This window comes from Schistocerca serialis, chromosome 10 (assembly GCF_023864345.2).
Source record: "Schistocerca serialis cubense isolate TAMUIC-IGC-003099 chromosome 10, iqSchSeri2.2, whole genome shotgun sequence".
In the NCBI taxonomy this organism is placed as follows: Eukaryota; Metazoa; Arthropoda; class Insecta; order Orthoptera; family Acrididae; genus Schistocerca; species Schistocerca serialis.
In genome coordinates this window covers 171,796,228-171,819,558 of record NC_064647.1, presented here as the reverse complement: position 1 = coordinate 171,819,558, position 23,331 = coordinate 171,796,228, and the positions used below count along the sequence as shown (strand labels likewise).

Here is a 23,331-nt window from a genome sequence, read left to right as displayed (position 1 = left end):
GAGAGGGTGGGCGAGAGAGAGGGTGGGCGAGAGAGAGGGTGGGCGAGAGAGAGGGGGGCGAGAGAGAGGGGGGCGAGAGAGAGGGGGGCGAGAGAGAGGGGGGCGAGAGAGAGGGGGGCGAGAGAGAGGGGGGCGAGAGAGAGGGGGTGGCGAGAGAGAGGGGGTGGCGAGAGAGAGGGGGTGGCGAGAGAGAGGGGGTGGCGAGAGAGAGGGGGGGGCGAGAGAGAGGGGGGGCGAGAGAGAGGGGGGGGCGAGAGAGAGGGGGGCGAGAGAGAGGGGGGCGAGAGAGAGGGGGGCGAGAGAGAGGGGGGCGAGAGAGAGGGGGGCGAGAGAGAGGGTGGCGAGAGAGAGGGGGGCGAGAGAGAGGGGGGCGAGAGAGAGGGGGGCGAGAGAGAGGGGGGCGAGAGAGAGGGGGGCGAGAGAGAGGGGGGCGAGAGAGAGGGGGGCGAGAGAGAGGGGGGCGAGAGAGAGGGGGGGGGCGAGAGAGAGGGGGGCGAGAGAGAGGGGGGCGAGAGAGAGAGGGGCGAGAGAGAGAGGGGGGAAGGGGGGAGAGGGAGAGAGAGGGGGGGTGAGAGAGAGAGGGGGGAAGGGGGGAGAGGGAGAGAGAGGGGGGGTGAGAGAGAGAGGGGGGAAGGGGGGAGAGGGAGAGAGAGGGGGGGGGAGAGAGAGAGAGAGAGAGAGAGAGAGAGAGAGAGAGAGAGAGAGAGAGAGAGAGAGGGGGGGGGGGGGCAGGCTTTGAAGAACAACTTTGTTTGAATACCAAACCACTAGAAACCCTTTTAATGCTTAAGGCTCATTGATCACCACTTTTCCAATTTTCAAAGTAGTGACCTATCTTCATATTACCGAATTATTTATTGGACTGGACAAAACAAAACTATCAGTGTACCACAGTATGTAAAGAGGGCCGACAGCATTATCACAGTGGTAACACTACTTGCCATCAGATCACCGAAGCTAAGTGCTGTTGGACTTGGCTAGCATTTGGATGGGTGACTGTCCGGTCTGCTGAGCGCTGTTGGCAAGCAGGGTGCACTCAGCCCTTATGAGGCAAATTGAGGAGCTACTTTAATGAGAAGTAGCGGCTCCGGTCACGAAAACTGACAATGACCAGGAGAGCGGTGTGCTGACCACATGCCCCTCCATATCCGCATCCAGAGACACCTATGGGCTGTGGATGACACGGCAGCCTTTGAAGGTCTGTTCAGATGGAGTTTAGTATTTTTTAAAAGGGTGTTTATGCTTTTTCAGGCTTCTAGTTTTGCACCTCCTGTGACAGACATGTGCAACATTGGCATTTGTGTGAAAAAAAATTGTAATGTGTCCCTGTAAGATGCCCACCCCCATTTTGGCAACAGCCTCATTCCTACCCACACACCTTTGATGAGAACATTAAATCTGTACCCATCGGAGACTTTTATGACCATTCAGCTGGCTGGTGCCTCGTAGCTGCTCTGGCACCTGGGGACCGATATCTCAGCTGCGAGGGTGTCAGACATCATTAACACACCTAACAGCTAACACAAATTTCTGAGCTGTGGCCTTTGTTTTGACACCTTGCCGTTCCAAGCGTCACTCATCCTGAGGGTGACATTGGGCAACACGCTTTAACACCATTACAGAGAAAGGCTGCAGACACTTTTGGGCCAAATTTCAAACTTAAATATTGCAATGGGACACAATTACGGTTCTTTCAAAAAGGAATACTTTTTGCACTGTGTATATACACTGCAGCACCAAAGAAACTGAAATAGGCATGAGTATTCAAATACAGAGATACGTAAACATGCAGAATACGGTGCTTCGGTCGGTAATGCCTATCTAAGACAACAAGTGTCAGGTACAATTGTTAGATTGGTTACTGCTGCTACAATGGCAGTTTATTGACATTTAAGTGAGTCTGAACATAGTATTATCGTTGGTGTACGAGCAATGGGACACACCATCTCCGAGGTAGCGATGAAATGCAACCGTTCCGCAAATTGCTGCAGATTTCAATCCTGGGGCATCAACAAGTGTCAGCATGCGAACCATTCAACAAAACATCATCGATATGGGCTTTCGGAGATGAAGGTCCACTCGTGTACCCTTGATCACTGCACGACAGAAAGCTTTACGCCTCGCCTGGGCCCGTCAACGACATTGGACTGTTGACTGGAAACATGTCACCTGATCGGATGAGTCTCGTTTCAAACTGTATCAAGTGGATGGACATGTACGGGTATGGAGATGACCTCATGAATCCTTAGAGCCTGCATGTCAGCAGCGGATTGTTCACACTGGTGGAGGCTCTGTAATAGAGTGAGGCATGTGCAGTTGGTGTGATACAGGACCCATGATACGTCTAGATATGACTCTGACAGGAGACACGTACGTAAGCATCCTGTCTAATCACGTGCATCAATTCATGTCCACTGTGCATTCTGACAGATTTGGACAATTCAAACAGAACAATGCAACACCCCACATGTTCAGAATTGCTAAAGAGTGACTCCAGGAGCATTCTTCTGAGTTTAAACACTCCCGCTGGGTACCAGACTCCCCAGACATGAACATTATTGAGCATATCTGGGATGCCTTGCAACATGCTGGTCAGAAGAGATTCCAACTCCTCATACTCCTACGGATTCATGGAGAGCCCTACAGGATTGATGGTGTCAGTTCCCTCCAGCACTACTTTATACATTAGTCGAGTCCACGCCACGTTGTATTGCAGCATTTCTGTATGTTTGCAGGGGCGCTACACAATATTAGGCAGGTGTAACAGTTTCTTTGGCCACATGCCACCACCGAGACAACGGTTTTCTAACAGCAGTCAACCGATCTGAAATTACATGACTGGTTGATGTTTCCAGTACCAAATTTTTCCATGAACGAAAGTAATGTGGGTCAACAGTCTGGTCGCAGTGGTAACACCGGTTCCCGTCAGGTCACCAAAGTTAAGCACTGCCGGTCTTGGCTAGCACTAGGATGGGTGACCATCCTGTCTGCCAAGTTCTGTTGGCAAGCAGGGTGCACTCAGCCCTTGTGAGGCAAACTGGGGAGCTACTTGACTGAGAAGTAGTGACTCCGGTCTCATAAACTGACATACAGCGGGGAGAGCAATGTGCAGCCCACATGGCCCACCACATCCGCATCCAGTGACGCTCCTAGTTGTGGACGACACAGCGGTCGGTCAGTGCCGTTGGATCTTTTGAGACCTGTTCGGACGGAGTTTAGTTTAGAGTATGTAAAGAGAATTACTGACAAGGTGTGTGGTGTTCATTAAGGTAAGCCCAACTTTACACTGTAGCATAATGATGCAGAGGTGCCAGTGCAAGACTGGTGTCTTAATAGAAGTGCACTATCTGCTGTGAGTGAGAAAGGGTTAGCTAGCATATTGTCTGCCCATTGCAACCTGAGTGCCGTTAAACGATTTTGGAGAGAAGTTTGAACCAGTGCCTGGAACTCCTGGTTGTGTGTGTGGGTGGGTGTGGGTGGGTGGGGGGAGGGGGGGATGCAAATGTAAAGTGCCAGATCACATATACTGCCTAAGTTACAGTAATTTTCTCTGACCAAGAATGATGGTAATCTTGAGAATGATAGCTACAGAACTTATATGTGCACTGCAAAACATCAACTATATCTTTTCACAGCTGCATTTAGGACTTTTCTATTTACTTACCTAACGACTGTCGATAATACCAAATGCTACGAGGATCTTTATGTTAGATGGTAAATAAATACTTCACACACAGATACATGAAAACATTGTCAAGCTGCCCAACCATGCACTAACAAATGGGTTCCTTCCTTTATTAAGGAATATTACATTTTATTTTCCATCACAAACCACAGACTTTGCCATGGTGGAGTGGCTTGTGTGCGTCAACGATACAAACAGCTATACAGTAGGTGTAAACACATCAAAGGAGTATCTGTGCAGAGGACAGGCTAACATATGGCACTGTAACATTATCCAATATGGCCACATTACAATGGTGCAGCGAATGGCTGGAAAAAAAAAACAAACGGGAAACTAGAGCGGTTATATTTCCCACGAACATGCGACTTTACTGTATGGTTTAACGATGTAAAATCTTCTGGAGGAAAAATAGTCCCCGCATTCAGATCTCCTGGTGGGGACTACTCAGGAGGATGTTATTGTATGAGACGAATCTGATGTCTGAGGGTAGAGCGTGTAAAGTGAGGTCTCTTATAGAGCAGGTAGGTTAGACAACTCAGAAAGAGAAATGGATGGGTTGAAGTTCTTAATAGTGGGAATTACTAAAGTATAGGGGCAGGAAGACCAAGATTTATGATCAGCTGAGACCAGAATTATCAACAGAAAATGAAATAGTAGTAATGCATGAGTACGATCAACATGGAGTAAGAGAACAGGAACGGGAGTGAGCTACTATTATAAATTAACACTGCATGGAGAAAGACTGAACAGTTTTCTAATTATCTTAACATGCTACTTGTTAATGCATGCAAAGACAGTGCTGATTACTTGCTAGTATAGTGCTTGTGTTTGGACATTTAACTGTGAACGCAATATGTGCAGTACCATGAATAATGGCAGTATCACACTGACATTATTCATGGTACTGCACATGTGGAAATAGTAACTCATTGAACATAAAGTCACTTTTAAAAAACTAGTGAAGAACTCTTGCTTGCTGAAAAAACATTTTCCAACAGATTCTTAAGGTATTTAGTGGTGAATAAAGTAGTGAACTTCCAAACATTTTCGATCCAGGACAGTATTTAAGTGACCAGAAGATATACATTTGAAGGAAGAAATATTTTGGGTCAAAGTCATGTAATTTTGGGTCAAAGTCACGATGTAGATAGATGTATTTACTAGTAGTGCAAGAGGAAAGGCAAATATTTAATTGTTGAAAGGAAATGTACAATGGTGCAGAAGTACTATGACATCAGACTTTTCTCTGTATGAACTATGAAAATGATCCATGGTCATGCTGCCAATGAAACTTATATTGTGTGTAAAACTAAATGGTTAGACTAATTCTATATGTTTCCTTAAAAGTGTCTCTTCTGTTAAGGAATAAATATTTGCATTAACTGTGAAAGATATTTGCCGTGGGATTTTTATTTTAGCTTTTCATTTTCATCTAACCTGAGAGAGCCTTAATTAAAAATTATACTGAGCAAAACAGTCAATGATTAGTTACCTACATAAATATCAATTGCTGCTGAAGGAATTACATTTAACAGAATGTCTACAGATTAAAGCAGAAAATGTCTTTTGGTATTTTAAATGTGGCGTAAGCTTTATGAAAACAATATAACTGCAGCCATACCTTTTCAGTGAATACTCAGAACAAAAAGTATTACGCTGCATAATTAGCAACTGAAGGTTGGCATTGTAAGAGTATTTTGTTTCTATTGGATATTCAAGCTGTTGATTTCCTTATGTAGTACTCAGATCATGATGATGTTTATCAGAAATGATTTTGTTTTATTAAATTAGTTTGCAGCAAGAGATTATTTTCACAAAGCTTCTCCCCGCATTCAAAGTAAATTTACTGACTCTGTATTTAATATTTTGCAAAAACTTGGGTGTAGTGACAATTAATATAAGCTGATGTTAGGTGAAGTTCGTGTATAGTAGAGAGTATTTACGCAAAAGATTGTAGCATGACTTCAAATTTGAGCATTGTTTTGGCACATACACTGTGTTTTGGTATCAGTAAGTCATTCAGTAGCTTAAGCTCCAGTTCCTTCCATCTTTAAATTCATATTACTAAGTAAATATTCAGTAGCAGATCAATTTATTTTCTTACCTAACATCCCTTACTGTTTTAAGAGTACTAGGGGTCTGTGACAAGAGCACCACTTCCTTGGTCGGCTCAATTGTTGCCCTGATTAATTACAGCATTTTCTTTAATAGGCAAATATTTGAATAGTGGTAAGTTTTTAGGGTCAGTGTGTAAAACGCGCACACGCACATGCACACACACACAGTCTCTGGTCACTATGGCCGCACCTATGGGAGTAGCAATCTGGCATGGGTACTGAGGATAGGGAAGTGGTGTTGGGCAGGAATAGCAGGGTAGGGGTTGGTGAAAGTGAAGAGCTGCTTCTGATAGTGTGCAAGGATGTGGTGGGGACAGGGTAGGGCTGCTGGGAGCAGTTGGGATGTTTGGGGGTGAGAGGGAACCAGAAGAGGAGATAACTGGAGGAGGGGAAAAAGACTAGTGGACGCATTGATGGATCAGAAGACTGTGTAGTGCTCGAGTGTGAGCTGGGAATGGACAGGTGGGCAGAGGACAAGGACTATTGACGATTGGGGCCATGGGCGTAAACAGGAACACAGAATATACTGCAGGGAGAGTTACCACCTGCACAATTCAGAAAATCTGGTGTTGGTAGGAAGGATCCTGATGGTGCTGGCTGTGAAGCAGTCACTGAAATGATGAACAATGTGTTGGGCAGCATGTTTAGCAATCAGGTGGTCAGCTGTCTCTTGGCCACAGTTTGTCAGTGCATATTCGTGTGGACAATATGTTAGTTGTCATGTCCATGTAGAAAGCATTACAGTGATTGCAACTTAGTTTGCAGATCACATGTCTGCTTTCACAGCTATTCCTGCCTTTGATGGGATAGGAGATGCCTGTGACCAGATTGGAGCAGGTGATGGTGGAAGGATTTATGGGACAGGTCTTGCCTCTAGGTCTCCCACAGAGATATGAGCTATGAGGCAATGCATTGGGAGCAGGTGTGGAGTAAGGGTGGAACAGGGATCTACCTACATCTAGAAAGTAGAAGAGGGTATCAGTGATCATAAGTCAGTGGTTGCATCAATGACTACAAGTGTAATAAGAAATGCCAAGAAAGGAAGGAAAATATATTTGCTTAACAAGAGTGATAGGGCACAAATCGCAGAATATCTGAGTGACCACCATCAAACGTTCATTTCTGAGGAAGAGGATGTGGAACAAAAATGGAAAAAATTCAGAAACATCGTCCAGTACGCCTTAGATAAGTTCGTACCGACTAAGATCCAAAGCGAGGGGAAAGATCCACCGCGGTATAACAATCATGTACGAAAGGTACTACGGAAACAAAGAAAGCTTCATCATAGGTTTAAGAGTAGTCGAATCATAGCTGATAAGGAAAAGCTGAACGAAGCGAAAAAGAGCGTAAAGAGAGCAATGAGAGAAGCATTCAACGAATTCGGACATAAAACATTGGCAAACAATCTAAACAAGAACCCTAAAAAGTTTTGGTCATATGTAAAATCGGTAAGCGGATCTAAATCCCCTATTCAGTCACTCGTTGACCACGATGGCACCGAAACAGAAGACGACCGAAGAAAGGCAGAAATACTGAATTCAGTGTTCCGAAACTGTTTCACTGCGGAAAATCGTAACACGGTCCCTGACTTCAGCCATCGCACGGACGCCAAAATGGAAAATATTGAAATAAACGATATCGGAATTGAAAAACAACTGCTATCACTTAGTAGCGGAAAAGCATCCGGACCAGACGAGATACCCTTAAGATTCTACAGTGATTATGCTAAAGAACTTGCCCCCTTTCTATCAGCAATTTATCGTAGATCGCTGGAAGAACGTAAAGTACCTAGCGACTGGAAGAAAGCGCAGGTCGTTCCCATTTTCAAGAAGGGTCATAAATCAGATGCGAATAATTATAGGCCTATTTCGCTTACGTCAATCTGTTGTAGAATAATGGAACATGTTTTGTGTTCTCGTATTATGACGTTCTTAGATAATACAAATCTCCTTCATCATAACCAACATGGATTCCGCAAACAGAGATCATGTGAAACTCAGCTCGCCCTATTTGCCCAAGAAATTCACAGTGCCGTAGACACTGGCGAGCAGATTGATGCCGTATTCCTGGACTTCAGGAAGGCATTTGATACGGTTCCGCACTTACGTTTAGTGAAAAAAATACGAGCTTACGGAATATCGGACCAGGTTTGTGATTGGATTCAGGATTTCCTAGAAGAAAGAACACAACATGTCATTCTTAACGGTTCAAAATCTGCAGATGTAGAGCTAATTTCGGGAGTACCGCAGGGAAGCGTGATAGGACCTTTATTGTTTAAAATATACATAAATGACTTAGTTGACAACATCGGTAGCTCCGTGAGGCTATTTGCAGATGACACGGTTGTCTACAAGAAAGTAGCAACATCAGAAGACTCGTACGTACTCCAGGAGGACCTGCAGAGGATTAATGCATGGTGCGACAGCTGGCAGCTTTCCCTAAACGTAGATAAATGTAATATAATGCGCATACATAGGGGCAGAAATCCATTCCAGTACAATTATGCCATAGGTAGTAAATCATTGGAAGCGGTAACGACCGTAAAATACTTAGGAGTTACTATCCGGAGCGATCTGAAGTGGAATGATCACATAAAACAAATAGAGGGAAAAGCAGGCGCCAGGTTGAGATTCATAGGAAGAATTCTAAGAAAATGTGACTCATCGACGAAAGAAGTAGCTTACAAAACGCTTGTTCGTCCGATTCTTGAGTATTGCTCATCAGTATGGGACCCTTACCAGGTTGGATTAATAGAAGAGATAGACATGATCCAGCGAAAAGCAGCGCGATTCGTCATGGGGACATTTAGTCAGCGCGAGAGCATTACGGAGATGCTGAACAAGCTCCAGTGGCGGACACTTCAAGAAAGGCGTTACGCAATACGGAGAGGTTTATTATCGAAATTACGAGAGAGCACATTCCGGGAAGAGATGGGCAACATATTACTACCGCCCACATATATCTCGCGTAATGATCACAACGAAAAGATCCGAGAAATTAGAGCAAACACGGAGACTTACAAGCAGTCGTTCTTCCCACGCACAATTCGTGAATGGAACAGGGAAGGGGGGATCAGATAGTGGTACAATAAGTACCCTCCGCCACACACCGTAAGGTGGCTCGCGGAGTATAGATGTAGATGTAGGATGGACAAGGATATTGCATAGGTTTGGTGGGTGGAATACCAATTGGAAGGGATGGGGAGGATAGTGTGTAGGATATTCCTTATGTAAGGGCACAATATAAGGTGGTTGAAACCCTGGTGGAGAATATGATTCAGTTGCTCCTGTCCTGGGTGGTACTGGGTTACAAGGGGAGTGAGCTTCCTTGTAGACAGACAGTGAGAATGTTGGAGGTGGTAGGTGACTGGAGAGACAAGGCATAGGAGATATATTCCTGTACAAGGTTGAGAGGATAATTTCAATCTATGAAATACTTAACCAAACGGGTGAAGTATTTGGAGAGGGACTGCCCATCCCTACAGATGCTATAACTACAGGTGGCTTGGCTGTATGGAAGGGACTTCCTGGAATGGAATGGGTGCAGCTGTTGAAGTGGAGGTACTGCTGGTTGTTGTTAAGTATGATATTTGCCGGAGGTACTGAAGTAGCCATCTTTGAGATGAAGGTCAACATCTAGGAAGGTGGCTCGTTGGTATGAGGAGGACCAGGTAAATTGAACAGAGAAGATGTTGAGGTTCTGGAGGAATGCGTATAGGGTGTTCTCATGCTCGGAACAAATCACAAAGCTCTCATTAATGAATCTGAGCCTGGTGGAGGGTATGGGATTCTGTGTGGTTAGTAAGAATTCCTGTAGAAGGGCCATGAATAGGGAGGCATAGGATGGTACCATGCTTGTGCCCACTGATGTACCATGGATTTGTTTAGTTATGCCTTCAAAGGAAAAGAAATTGTGGGTGAGGATATAGCTGATCATGGTGACCAGGAAGGACTTTGTAAATCTGTAGTCAGTCAGGCATTTGGAAAGGTGGTATTCAATAGAGTCAAGTCCATAGGCATTGGGGACTACAGTATAGAGGGAGTAATGACATGAGGAGCATCCTGTTGGATTTCTGGAATGGAGTCACTGTGGCAGGGTTTTTATGCGGATGGATGTAACAGCCGGCAGACTCTCTCTGCCAGGTAATCACTGCAGTTCCAAACCATTGTGGCAGAGCCTTTGTCAGTAGGTAGGATTATAAGGTTGGGATCAGGTTTTAGGTGGTGGATTGCGATTCTTTCTGCTGATGCAAGGTTGGTTTCCATGTTGAGGGGTTTCGGAAATGATTGTGAGGCAAGGTTTGAGGTTAAGAAATTCTGGAAGGTTAACAAGGGGTGATTTGGGGCGCAGTGTGGGTGGATCACGATTGGATGGATGAGTGAACTGAGTCAGGCAGTGTTCAGTATTAATTTTGGGTTGAGCACAATTGGTAGGGATGGTGGCAAAGAAGTGTCTCCAATGTAGAGACTGGGAGAGGAGAGATCTTTAATAAGTCAAGCACGATCGAATTCGGGAGTGGAGCAAAAGGTAGGGCCTATGGAAAGGCCTGATGCTTCTTTGGGACTAACGCTCTTGGAGGACAGCTCATGACTGTATTTTGGGCCTGCTTATGTTCTAGATTGTGAATAATGGCGGGAGGGAGTTTCAGTACAATAGCGGCACAGCCACATAACCAATATCACTGAGATATTTATCAAAACTATATAAATGACAAAACGGTGGTTTGAAACTTACCAAGTGCCTCCTAAGACATTTCCTACTTTTTCTATATTTTAGGCAGAATTCGCATATGTATATGCAAGGCAGGTTAACCATTTCCTGAAAGAGACAGATAACAATTTGTTATAATATAACTACAATCATAAAGACACACAAAAATGTAGATCCCTGTCTGCCAACCACCCACACAACACAGTGGATGCACACAAAATCTCACACATTCATGTAATTCAATAGCTCATGAGTTTATGTTGCATCACAGTCAAACAAATAAAATAAAGATATTCTAAAAGTTTTGAGATTTTATCTCCCAAATATAACATGACATCTTTCAAAATTTTCAGCCAAGATATGTAAAACGTTAAATTCTAAAAAGAAAATAAGCTCCAAATTGTAACTCTGTTGCTGAGCAACAATTTTTCAATATATGAAAGCAATGTAATACTTTAATAATAAAATACTGATTTTTCTCTCATTAGGGAACGGTGTACAAAACAAAGTGGATGGTGAGGTGGTATGTAGTTGCAATAGAAAATGTATCCTGATGTGCCAGCCAAAAGCATCACTCTGCTAAATGTATCTGTAATGTGCACTTCAGCATGCATGTTGAACACTTAACTGTAATTTTTGTGTTAATGTGTGTGTCTGGTAAAGGCTGTTTTGCGACTGTAGTATTCCATTATAGCTAACAAAGTAAAAATCCAGTATTACTTTATAGCACTTCCATTAAGTATTCTTGTTTGTTAAATACACATTCTTTTCATATTTGTTTTTCATTTGCACTAACTAATTCTGACTCACAAAATTTTAAAAGATAACTGCAACCATCAAGTAAAAAATGTGGTAATATACAACACTCAAGACAACATACACAGCAATACAACCTTAATAGTTCTATAACAGCTGATGGTAAGACGGTGTTTTATACATGGGTTAATTATAAAGCAAATTAAACATTTTAAAACACCAGTATAGGTAAATGGCTAAACATAGCATAGCAAATGATGCAGTACAGGAATGAGAAACTCTCAATTTTTTTTTCTTTTTACATGGTGCCAGTAAATTAGTTTGGAAAACTGCAGAGAGAGATGCCACCAACTGTAGTTGATGAGAAAAAAGACAGCAAACAAGGCAGGAAAAGCGTATGATGAGCTAGAACTCGCCCGTCGTCAATTGGTAATGGGTGTGAAAAGAGCGTCCGGTTGAAAGTTTCAGAAGACACTACAAGTTTACAACAACAGAGATGCAGTACAAGAAATCTGAGGACAACAATTGCCTGTGCGACACTAAATGTTCGGGCTGAATGGGTGCATCAAAACATGCAGTGGACCGTGTGAGGGATGTGATGTTGCAAAGTCCCTTAGAAGACTACTTATCGAACTAGTGCAGAGTTGATCATTGCTCAACCAGCTGTGTGAAAAATCCTTTGTACAATGGTTTCCACAACAAAACTGTATCTCGAGACCTGGCAGAACATCCAAAGAGATTCTGGATGTATGTACAGTATGCTAGTGGCAAGACACAGTCAACGCCTTCTCTGCGCGATAGCAATGTAAATACTACTGACAACAGTGTTGCAAAAGCAGTGTCACTAAACATAGCCTTTCGAAATTCATTCATCAAATAAGACGAAGAATTTGAATCAATACGAGTAACGTAGAATTAGATATGCTCGGAGTAGTGAAGCAACTTAAACCACTTAATAAAAGCAAGTCTTCTGGTCCCGGCTGTCCACCAATTAGGTTCCTTCCAGAGTATTCGGATACAATAGCACACTTAGTAATCATATACAAACGCTTGATCAACGAAAGATCCGTATCCAAAGACTGGAAATCTGCACAGGTCACACCAATACTCAACAAAGATATTAGAAGTAATCCACAAAATTACAGGCCCATATCATTAATGGCGATATGCAGCAGGATTTTGGAACATATATTGCATTCGAACATTTTGAATTATCTCAAAGAGAACAGTCTATTGACGCACAGACAACACAGATTTAGAAAATGTTATTCCTGTGAAACACAACTAGCTCTTTACATACACAGAAGTGTTGAGTGCTACTGACAAGGGATTTCAAATTTATACCGTATTTCTAGATTTCCAGAAGGCTTTTGACACTGTACCACACAAGCGGCTTGTAGTGAAATTGCATTCTTATGGAATATGGTCTCATTTCTGCGACTGGATTTGTGATTTCCTGTCAGTTCACAGTAACTGATGGCAAGTCATTGTGTAAAACAGAAGTGATTTCTGGTGTTCCCCAAGGTAGCATTTTAGGCCCTCTGCTCTTCCTTATCTATATAAATGATTAAGAGACAATCTGAGCAGCCATCTTAAGTTTTTTGCAGATGATGCTGTCGTTTATTGTCTAGTACACTCATCAGAAGATCAAAACAAATTACAAAACAATTTAGAAAAGATATCTGAAATGTGCAAAAATTGGCAACTGACCCTAAATAATGAAAGTGGGAGTCATCCACACAAGTGCTAAAAGGAATCCATTAAATTTCAGTTACACGATAAATCAGTCTAATCTAAATGACAGAATCTCGAAAACTTGTGACAAGGCATTGCAGCAGCTGTTCTTAGCATCATTCCTGATATCCTGGGCCGGGTATGAGCAGAACTGGACTACCGACTATATGTGGGCCATGTTGTGAAGGTTTAACACACAACATTTATAAACATTATTGGGGAGGGGGAAGCATTAGGAGTTTGTCATTCATATACTGTACCATTTGTTACGGGTCATATATCTGTGATTTTTTGAAATGTATCATGGGGTTTATAATTACCCTGGCAAATTTCCATGAAAGAATGGAACATTTTTGCTGTGTCTCCACGGTTGGTGAGCTCGATTATTCAAAGGATAAGAATTTCAACAACATACAACAAACAGTTCATTGTTGACAGCCACCTGAATTGGTCAGTGAGTCAACTGCGATTGAAAAAGGAGAAAACCAAGTTTTGTGCTGTTACTAAACATTTTCATCTGAACTGTTGGACTGCCACACAAATTAAAAAAGAATTGGATAAGTTCATGCATAGTCTGCACCATCATGGTCCCTTTGAATTGCATTTGCTTTTGGATTAATGAATTTAAACATGCTCGGACAAACACCAAAGATGAACTCTGCCCTGACAATTCAATTGAGGTTATCATGAAGGAAACCACTGACAAAATGCATGGCACGATAATGCAAGACTGATGAATAAAAATTTTTGAGACTGCTGACACAGTAGGCATCTCAACTGAGCGAGTACATAATATTCTGCATGGAGAATAGGCTATGAAGAAGGAAGCTCACGCAAGGTGGGTGCCATGATTGCTCACAGTCAACCAATGGTGCATCTGGCACAACATTTCAACACAATGTCCAATGGTATTTAATAGCAATCAGTGTAGTCAAAAAGAGTGCATCCAATAGGCAAAGATTATTTTGTCAGTTGGTAAGGTGATGTCCACTTTTTTTGGATTCTCAAGGAATAATCCTCATAGATTACTTGGAGAAAGACAGAACCGTAACTGGACATTATTATGCTTCATTGTTGAATAATTTGAAACTTGCATTGGCTAAAAGAAGATCGAAGTTGGCACGCAAAAAATTGCTCTTCCACCAAGATAATGCACTTCCCACACATCAGCGATAGCAGTGGCAAGAGTGTATGAACTAGGCTTTGAACTGGTTCCTCATCCACCCTATTCAGCAGACTTAGCACCAAGTAACATTTTCCTGTTCTTAACTTGAAACTTTGGCCTGTCGTGAAGAAATTTTCATCAAATGAGGAAGTGATAGCTGAAGTCAACGAGGATTTTGCAGTTTGACAGAACCTATTTTTCGATGGGACAAAACAGCTGGATGATTACTTGGGTAAATGTATTTCCTCAAAGGAGACTACATCGAGACGTTAGGTGAGTTGTTTATGAAACATTTTTTTTTGTTTTTTTACCAGACTCATCAAACCACCCTCGTGTACATGCTGTAATTTGATTCAGATACGATCATAGTCTTGATGCACACTTTTAGCTTATCAATCTACTGATCTATTTCGTCACATCTCCGTTCCGCTCACAAATAATACTTGCGAGAACGATTGTCAGTGAGGCTTCACATAAAGTGTGATTTCTCCAATTTTTGTAGCGGAATTATTTCACTGATGAATTTGATAGGAAGTAATATGTTGCTGAACTCATTGTAAACTCTCAGATTTGTAACAGTAGCCCTCTTCACGATGCGCAACACATCTCTTGTAGTGCATGCCACTGTGGTTTGATGAGAAAAGCAGTGACAAATGTGTGTCTCATCTTTCATAGACAAATCTCGTTTCCTTAGTGCTATTACAACACATTTCAGCTTGGCGGCTGCTTTTCTAACAATTAATTTCATGTGGTTTTTCTCACAGATCGCTCAAGATGAACACTCCTAGATATTTTACAGTTGTTACTGTTTCAGTGATTGACTGCCCATCAAGTAATTGAAAAAGAATGATTCTTTCCACCTATTTATGTACTGCAGCACATTTATCCATGGCGAGATTGAACTGTTAGACCTTGCAGGCCTTTCTGTATTTCAGTGTAGTTGTCTGGCAATGCAACTTTCCTATACACAACACCATCATCTATAAGCTTCCCTACAGAATTTCCATTATCATTCACCACATCATTTCTACATTTCGTGAACAGTAGTAGCCCTCTGGGTTACTCCTGAAATTACTTTTGCATCTGATGATTTTGCATGATATGTCTCAATGTTACTTCCACTTCTAAAGTCATCTCCCCATTTAGTTCTATACTAGTAAAAACCCCACACCCAATCTTAAAAAAACTGCCATGTATAAAACTGCTTCAAATGCCAGATTACTCTACTTAAATATTACAATCCAATGAAAAGGATAGTTGCTACTCACCAAATAGTGGAGATGCTGAGTTGCAGAAAGGCACAACAAAAAGACTGTCATAAAGTTAGCTTTCAGACAACAAGGCCTTTGTCAAAAATAGCCCCCCCACACACACACACACAAAACCATAGTCTCTGGCAGCTGGAGCCAGACTGCAAGCAGCAGCGTATGGTAGGAGAGGCAACTGGGTAGGATATATTTTAAGTTCCTGTAACCCTCTTAGCCTCCACCTTTGTTAGTCTTTGTCCTTATCCATCTAGCCCCTTCCCTAGTCCCATTCCAGCACTACAAAATCCTGTACGCCACCAACATACCCAATCTTTTTTGCTTCTCTCCTTTTCTGCTACCCCCCTCCTTGCCCCTCCGTCTGACCACCCAACCGCACCTAGCTGCCCTACTCTACAACTCTTTCCTGCATGCTCCCAGCAGTACTTCACCATACCCCGCCGCTACCCTACTATCCTTCTCCCTTCCCACACCGGCCTCCTCCTTACCCCCACCCCAAGTGCCTCTCTCATAATGTGCTGCTGCTTGCAGTCTGGCTCCATCTGCCAGAGACTGTGGTCTCGCGCGCGCGCGCGCATGTGTGTGTGTGTGTGTGTGTGTGTGTGTGTGTGTGTGTGTGTTTTCACGCACACACTTGCGCGTGTTGTCTATTTTTGACTAATTTCTTATTGTGTGTTTCTGCGACTCAGAATCTCTGCTATCTGGTGAGTAGCAGCTATCCTTTTCATTATATTGTTACATTCCATCCTGCATTTTCCATTGTTTGGTTTTACTTAAATATTTTATGCTAAATACGAAACAAGAAAAAGTTTGGAAAAAGGATGAAATTATGTTTCAAGTTTCTTGGAAGTCACTAAGTACTATTATAATCAAATGCTGGGTATATTTAGTATGGGTAATGTGTAGTCTGTTTTAAGTCAGTCTTTTAAGAATCTCAATATTTATGACATTTTATGCCCCACACTATATGTTGTACAATGATACAATTTTGCTGCTGCATTTGGTTGGTATATGAAGATACTGTCAGCATATTGTGTAACAAATAAAGATAGTAGTAGTAATGAAGTAAGATACTGAAATGTCATGCCTGATACTGAAGTCTGACTGCACAGAGTCAAAATGTAGCAAGGGATCAAATTTTTCCTTTCATTATTTTGTGGTGGTGTCAGCAAGAAAAAGTTTCATAAAGGTTTGAAATTATTTGTAAAGTTTGATGGAAGCTGCGAAGTGCTTTCGTTCTCAAATACTGGATGAACATTATCTCGGTGATTTGTGCACCTAAGTTTTGCTGCCTTGAGACACACAAATATTTTCTATCTCTAATATTTGGTTTACTGGGTTAAACCTGCAACATAAGATTGTACTTCTTAATAAGTAGATTATGGCAGTATTTTAAATTTTTGAATTTGGTCAATAATTATGCAAATTACTGAAAATCAAGTTTTGTTGTCTCTGGATGCAGAAAAAATGCACCGGATTAGTCATTTAGTAATACAGATGCTCAGAAGATTTCAATTAAACTACTTCACATAATATTTCATAAAGAGACATTTTGCTTGCAAAAAAGCAGTGCAAAACTATACCGAAAGGTTTCCATTAACAGCCTTCTCTATTCTACAATACACAGGTGACCTGAGGAAGAGAAACAAATATAGACAAATACTTGCTATCCCTCCCCAACCCCACCTGCAACTCTCTTGCTTTAAACCCTCTCCATTATCTTACCTGCTTCCACAATCCTCTCAGCTGAGATAACATCTACATCTAGACTGCAAAGCACTGTGAAGGGCACGGCTGAGGGTACTTCCCATTGTACCACATATTTGAAATTCTTCCTTTTGAGACTGGAGTGCCTAAGGAACTATTGATTACATGTCTTCGTGGTACCTAGAGATGTGATACACAGTTCACTTAATGATCATTCTTAAAACTTGGTTAGTAGGTTTTCATGGGATAGTTGCGGTCTGTCTTCAAGTATCCGCCAGTTCCAGTTTTCTGCACATCTGTGACTCTCCCCCAAGTGTCAAACAAACCTGCAACTATATTTGTATTGTTTATTTATATACATTCAATATTACCTGCTAAATAAATGTCGGGTCACTAGGGCCTCCTGTCAGGTAGACCATTTGCCAGGTGCAAGTTTTCCGATTTGAAGCCACTTCGGCGACTTGCGCGTCGATGGAGATGGAATGATGATGATGATGATGATAACACAACACCCAGTCCCATGAGTGGAGAAAATCTTGAACCCAGCCAGGAATCGAACCCAGGCCCTTAGGACTGACATCCTGTCGCGCTGACCACTCAGCTACTGGGGGTGGACAATAGTACCTGCTAATACTGTATGATATGGGTCCCATAAACTTCAGCAATATTCTGGAATCGGTTGCACAAGTGTTTTGTAAGCAGTCTCATTTATAAATTCATTGCGTTTTCTTAGTATCTGCAAATAAAACTAAAATCTGCCGCCTGCTTTACCTATGATGAACCTAAGCAATTATTCCATCTTGTATCCTCAGAAATTGTTACACCCATGTGTTTGTATGAGTTTACCGATTGCAACTGTGGCTCACTACCGTTGTCATTATAGGAAACTACTATTTTTTGTTTTACATTTCTGAACATTTAATTAAGTTGCAAATCTCTGTACCACTTTGGAATCTTACTAACAAGAAGACTACCTAGCAATTCGATTTTGTAATTATTATTATTATTATTATTATTATTATTATTATTACTATTTTTTTAAAGATTTATCATACGTGAGGTTCAGAGCTCAAATACCAATTTCCCAAAGCAGTTCAATGCAACTCTCAAAAATTCCTGAGAAAATTGACCTTCAAGATTTCCAAGGAACTGTAATTTGCTGAAATTAAGTCAATTTTCCTGCCAGGCTGCATGGCTCATTTAGTGACAATGGAGAATGGTAACCAGGTAATTAATGAATCGTTGGTTTGAAACATGCGCTAGACTCCTCCCTTCCCCAATACCTACACCATTTAAATATAAAATTCATCAAATACATGCTAATTAACATATACCTAACCACAATCTTTTATAAAAAAATGCACTTCATCTTGTTTTTCATTCCATATTACACACAAAATTACAATTTTCTTTGCAAATATAAGTTTATAATTTGATATTTTATGAAAGATGGTTAATACATTTGTAACATTTTTTAAATTATATAATCTTTTATAAAATATCAGCAATGAAGAATTTGTATTTGCAATGCACATGACGTGCAATTAAAAACAAGATGATGTCAAATTTTCATAAAAAAAATGGTGATCAGGTATGTGTTAATTAGCATACATTTGTGTAATGTACCATAAAATAATATTAAAAATACAAAAACTTGATTGCTGGGCTGTCTCCTTGCAAGATGTGGCTGAATATTTGTGTAGCTTTTTTCAGACAGTATTGCCTTAGGGGTAGTTGTATCAGCTGAAAAATATCTGGAATTTTTATTAATATTGTGTGATGTCATTAATATACAACATAAACACAAACGGCCATATTGCACTTCCTTGATGAATGGCTTAAGTTACTTGTACGTCTGTTGATGACTCTCCATCTAAAATAACATGGTGCATCCTCTCCACTAAGAAATCATCAATCCAGTCACATATTTTACTCATGAAAAACTGCATCTAATTCTACCTTGAAGCATACTTTTAAGTGTGTGTGTGTGTGTGTGTGTGTGTGTGTGTGTGTGTGAAAAACGTGAATTGGGTTTCATACTATTGATACTTTTGGTATCCATGCTGGTTGGCATGGTTGGTTGATTCGGGAAGGGCACCAAACAACGAGGTCAACGGTCCCATTGGATTAGGAAAGGATGGGGAAGGAAGTAAGCCGCGCCCTTTCAAAGGAACCATCTCAGCATTTCTCTGAAGTGATTTAGGGATATCATAGAGAACCTAAATCAGAATGGCCGGACATGGGGTTGAACCGTCATTCTTAGTGTTGGGTGGTGTGGAAGACATCATTCTGTCTGAGAGACCTCACTATGTTTGAGCTCAGCATGTTCTCACATTTTACAAGGACTGGATGTTGAGGATTTTGGATGTTAGTGTTGTTACCCTTCTTGTAGATGGGTGTGACCTATGCTTTCTTCCAACTACTGGGCGCAGTTTTTTTGTTCCAGGAATCTATGATGATAAGATTAGAAGGGGTGCCAAGTCAGCAGCATATTCTGTACATAATCTGTTATAAATTACATTGGGCCGTGGAACTTCATCAAAGTTTAGAGATTTCAGCTATTTCTCATCACCCCCTCTCATCTTTGCAGTGGTGAGAGAACTGAACTGGTGTAATATTCCTAGATTTTACTGTCCAAAGGAACATTTGAAAATGGAGTACAGCATTTCTGCTTTTGTTTTACCATCTTCACTTTTGTTCTTGTGTCATTTGTGAATGTCTGAACATCAGTTTTAGTATCACTGACAGCCTTTACATACACCCAGAAGTTCTTAGGGTTTTCTGAGAGGTCTTTCAATAAGATTCTGTTACAGTAGTTGCATTGCCTTTTTGTCAGTTATGACAGCAACAGCACTTCATTTGACATTTCTGTATCTATGGCACTACGCTTTATTCTGCAATTATGATGTAGTAGTCACTGTTTCTTTGAAAATTTCTTTAGAGAGACTGTAAACCATAGAGACAACCCCATCATAAAGTCATTCACTAGGTATATATCTATCCAGTGTACAGTCAAATACCCTTGTAAACTTAGCCACAGTTCCTCTATATGCTCAAAACAAGAGCTAAATGTTTCAAGTTTGTCCTTGAGATGTGACATTACTGACGCCTTTTTGTGTTTCGGTAATCACTGCTGCAACAACTGCCCCATGTTCACTGATATCAGTTTCAATGTGAACATTCTCAAAGAGATCAGGTCTATTTGTTGCCATTAGGTCTAACCATCTATCTGTTCTAGGTAGTTTGTAGACACAGCAGCCAGAGACATTGGTGTGTGTGTGTGTGTGTGTGTGTGTGTGTGTGTGTGTGTGTGTGTGTGTGTGTGTTTTTTTTTTTTTTTTTCCTGTATTTCAGGAGGTCTTTAGGCCGAAAGCTTAAAAGTGGCAACTCACCACCTCCTCTACATGGTTAGTAGTAACCTATCCTATTCATAATATTGTTGTTAAGCAATCCTGGAGTTTCCTTTGCTTAAATTTTAAACTGTGTCAGATATCCCCTTTCTGCATCTCATAGCTCAATTCTAGAGTTCAGGTTTTTGAATTAAGGTTGTGATTTTTAGCTGTAACCCCAAAAACTTAAAAGGACGACTGTCTGTCTCAATTGGAAAACTAGAATCCTACATTCAATTAACGAGTTGCAGAGTATGTTTTGTGTAAAGTCAACTTACATGGATAATGCAGATGGTATTTTCATAACACAGAACTGTGTAATAAAAATTACATTTGGTTACTGTACATATTACAAAATTAAAGTCCATGCCATATTTTTCTGTCTGTATCTGAAAGCTAATCTCAGGAAATGCTGTAGCGATTTGCATATGGTTTACACTAACAGACAGACTACTTCACAAGGAAGATTCATGTATATAATTTACTAGCAAGACACGTCGTCCAGCTGCGGATATTTAGTGCTACCCACATGAAGGTTGCTACTCAACAGTAAAGCCTCCTTCTGAAGAAACATAGCTTCTTGATAACTCTCAGACCCTATATCCTTTGGCACTGACAATTCCTACCTTTTTTTTTTATTAAAAATGTTGAAAAAGTTGAAAGTAACACTAACACTGAACACCTTCCCAGAGCATATTAAATGTGTTATGAGGAATGTGGCAGAGTTTAAGAATGAATAACTTTCTGTTGGGCACTTTCCCTCTCCAACTGAAGACTATTTACTCAAAAACATCTTAAAATTTTGTTTTATGTTACTTTGAAGTACATGTTAGCACTATAATACAATAACGTTTCACACTATCAAAGCGGCATAAACACTTGACTAAAGCGTTGCAATGCAGGGAGATAATGCTGCAACCGCTCATTTGTTCATTTCATTTCACAAGCTTGAATTATTTATTGCAGAAATGCCTACCAATACTCTAAAATAATGTATCTAACTTTTCTCCATTTTATAGACTGCTTCTCCTATCCATTTTATATATTGTTTCCAGCATTGTGAAAAATGAAATATGAGTAGTACACGTACAGCATCTTTTTTTGTGTGGTAAGGTGTAACGAAGTTCACCAATTCGTTGAAAGATTCCTCATTCATCATTAAAATCTTCCGACAGCCATCTGCCTTTGCTGCAAGTTCTCTTAGCGTGTTAGTATAGTCGAACATAGGACGCCTTCCAAGCCACTTTCCACCCACTGCTGCTTCCCCTGTTTTTCTTTCACAGCACATAGTGACTGAAATCACAATACATGCGAGTTTTACATCACTAAGTGCCAACATGTTCACTAGGAAGGCAGAATTCTAACTGGCACGTCCCGGGCGCTCATACTGCACAACAATACTATGCTGTTCTCGGCCTAGCATTTTTGCGCAATACATGGACACAATATTATTTCACGATAAATTGGAGCATTTGAGGGACCCATGAATAGGTTAATTGTATTGCACTTAAATAAAATGTACAGCCTCACTTAAATCCACATCCCTCAGACCGTATAGCAGATTAAAACTAATGCTGCAGTGCGACTCAAACTCAGGACCTTTGCCTTTCCCTGGCAAGTGCTCTATCAACTGAGCTATCCAAACACAACTCATGACACATCCTCACAGCTTTACTTCTGTCAGTACCTCATCACCTACCTTCCAAACTTCACAGAAGTTCTCCTACAAAACTTGCAGGACTAGCACTCCTGTAAGAAAGTATATTATGGAGATGTGCTTAGCCACAGCCCGGGAAATGTTTCCAGAATGAATTTTTCACGCTGTAATACAGTATGCGCTGATTTGAAACTTTCCTGGTAGATTTAAACTGTCTGCCGAACGAAGACTCAAACTTGGGACTTTTACCTTTTGCGGGCAAGTGCTCTACCAACTTCTGTGAAGTTTGGAAGGTAGGAGATGACATACTGGCAGAAGTATGGATGTGAGGATGGGTCACGAGATGTGCTTTGGCAGTTCGGTTGGTAGAGCACTCACCAGCAAAAGGCAAGGGATTAGAGTTTGTGGTTTAGTAGAGCACACAATTTTTAATCAGCCAAGGAAGTTTCATATAAGTGCACAATTCACAGCGGAACATTAAATTCATTCTGACTACAGTAATGTATTACAGCTGACACACAATCCCTCCTCCAAAACCGCAGGTTTTTTGTTGAATTTCAAGGACAACGCAGTCGCTGGAGAGCGCAGAAAGATGGTCTACCTCAGGGAAGCGTCTTTGCTCCACTTCTCTTCAACATCTATACCAACGACCAGCCATTGACCCCAGGCACAAGAAGATTCTTATATGCAGATGACCTAGCTCTTGTTACGTAGAGCTCATGCTTTGAAAGAAACCTGACAACAGCACTTAGAACACCGTCAAGCTACTGCAATCGGAACCAACTCGGACCAAACCCTTCGAAGACACAAGTGTGTGCCTTTCATTTAAGGAACAGGGAAGCTAATCGTGAGCTACATATTGCATGGTCAGGCATCCAACTCCAGCATCATCACGCACCTAAATACTTTGGAGTCACTCTCGATAGAACTCTGACATTCAAAACTCACTGCAAGAACACCAAAATGAAAATCTCCGCTCGAAACAACCTAATTCACAAACTAGCGGGGACACAGTGGGGATCACATCCACAAACTATTCGCTGTTCTGCAATGGCACTGTGCTTTTCTACTGCTGAATATGCTTCTCCAGTCTGGTACAGGTCATCTCATGCCAGACAAGTAGACATTGCTCTCAACGAAACCTGC

The 23,331-nt window shown here is 41.3% G+C and overlaps 1 protein-coding gene across 1 annotated transcript in view; it reads right to left on the bottom strand.

Moving 5' to 3' along the window:
- Nucleotides 1–23,331, bottom strand: part of LOC126425017 (histone acetyltransferase Tip60-like) — a 138,606-nt gene that overhangs the window by 29,734 nt on the left and 85,541 nt on the right. The window contains exon 6 of the mRNA XM_050087924.1: nucleotides 10,537–10,620. Coding sequence (XP_049943881.1) covers nucleotides 10,537–10,620 — 84 coding nt within the window. The remainder of the gene's footprint in view (nucleotides 1–10,536; nucleotides 10,621–23,331) is intronic.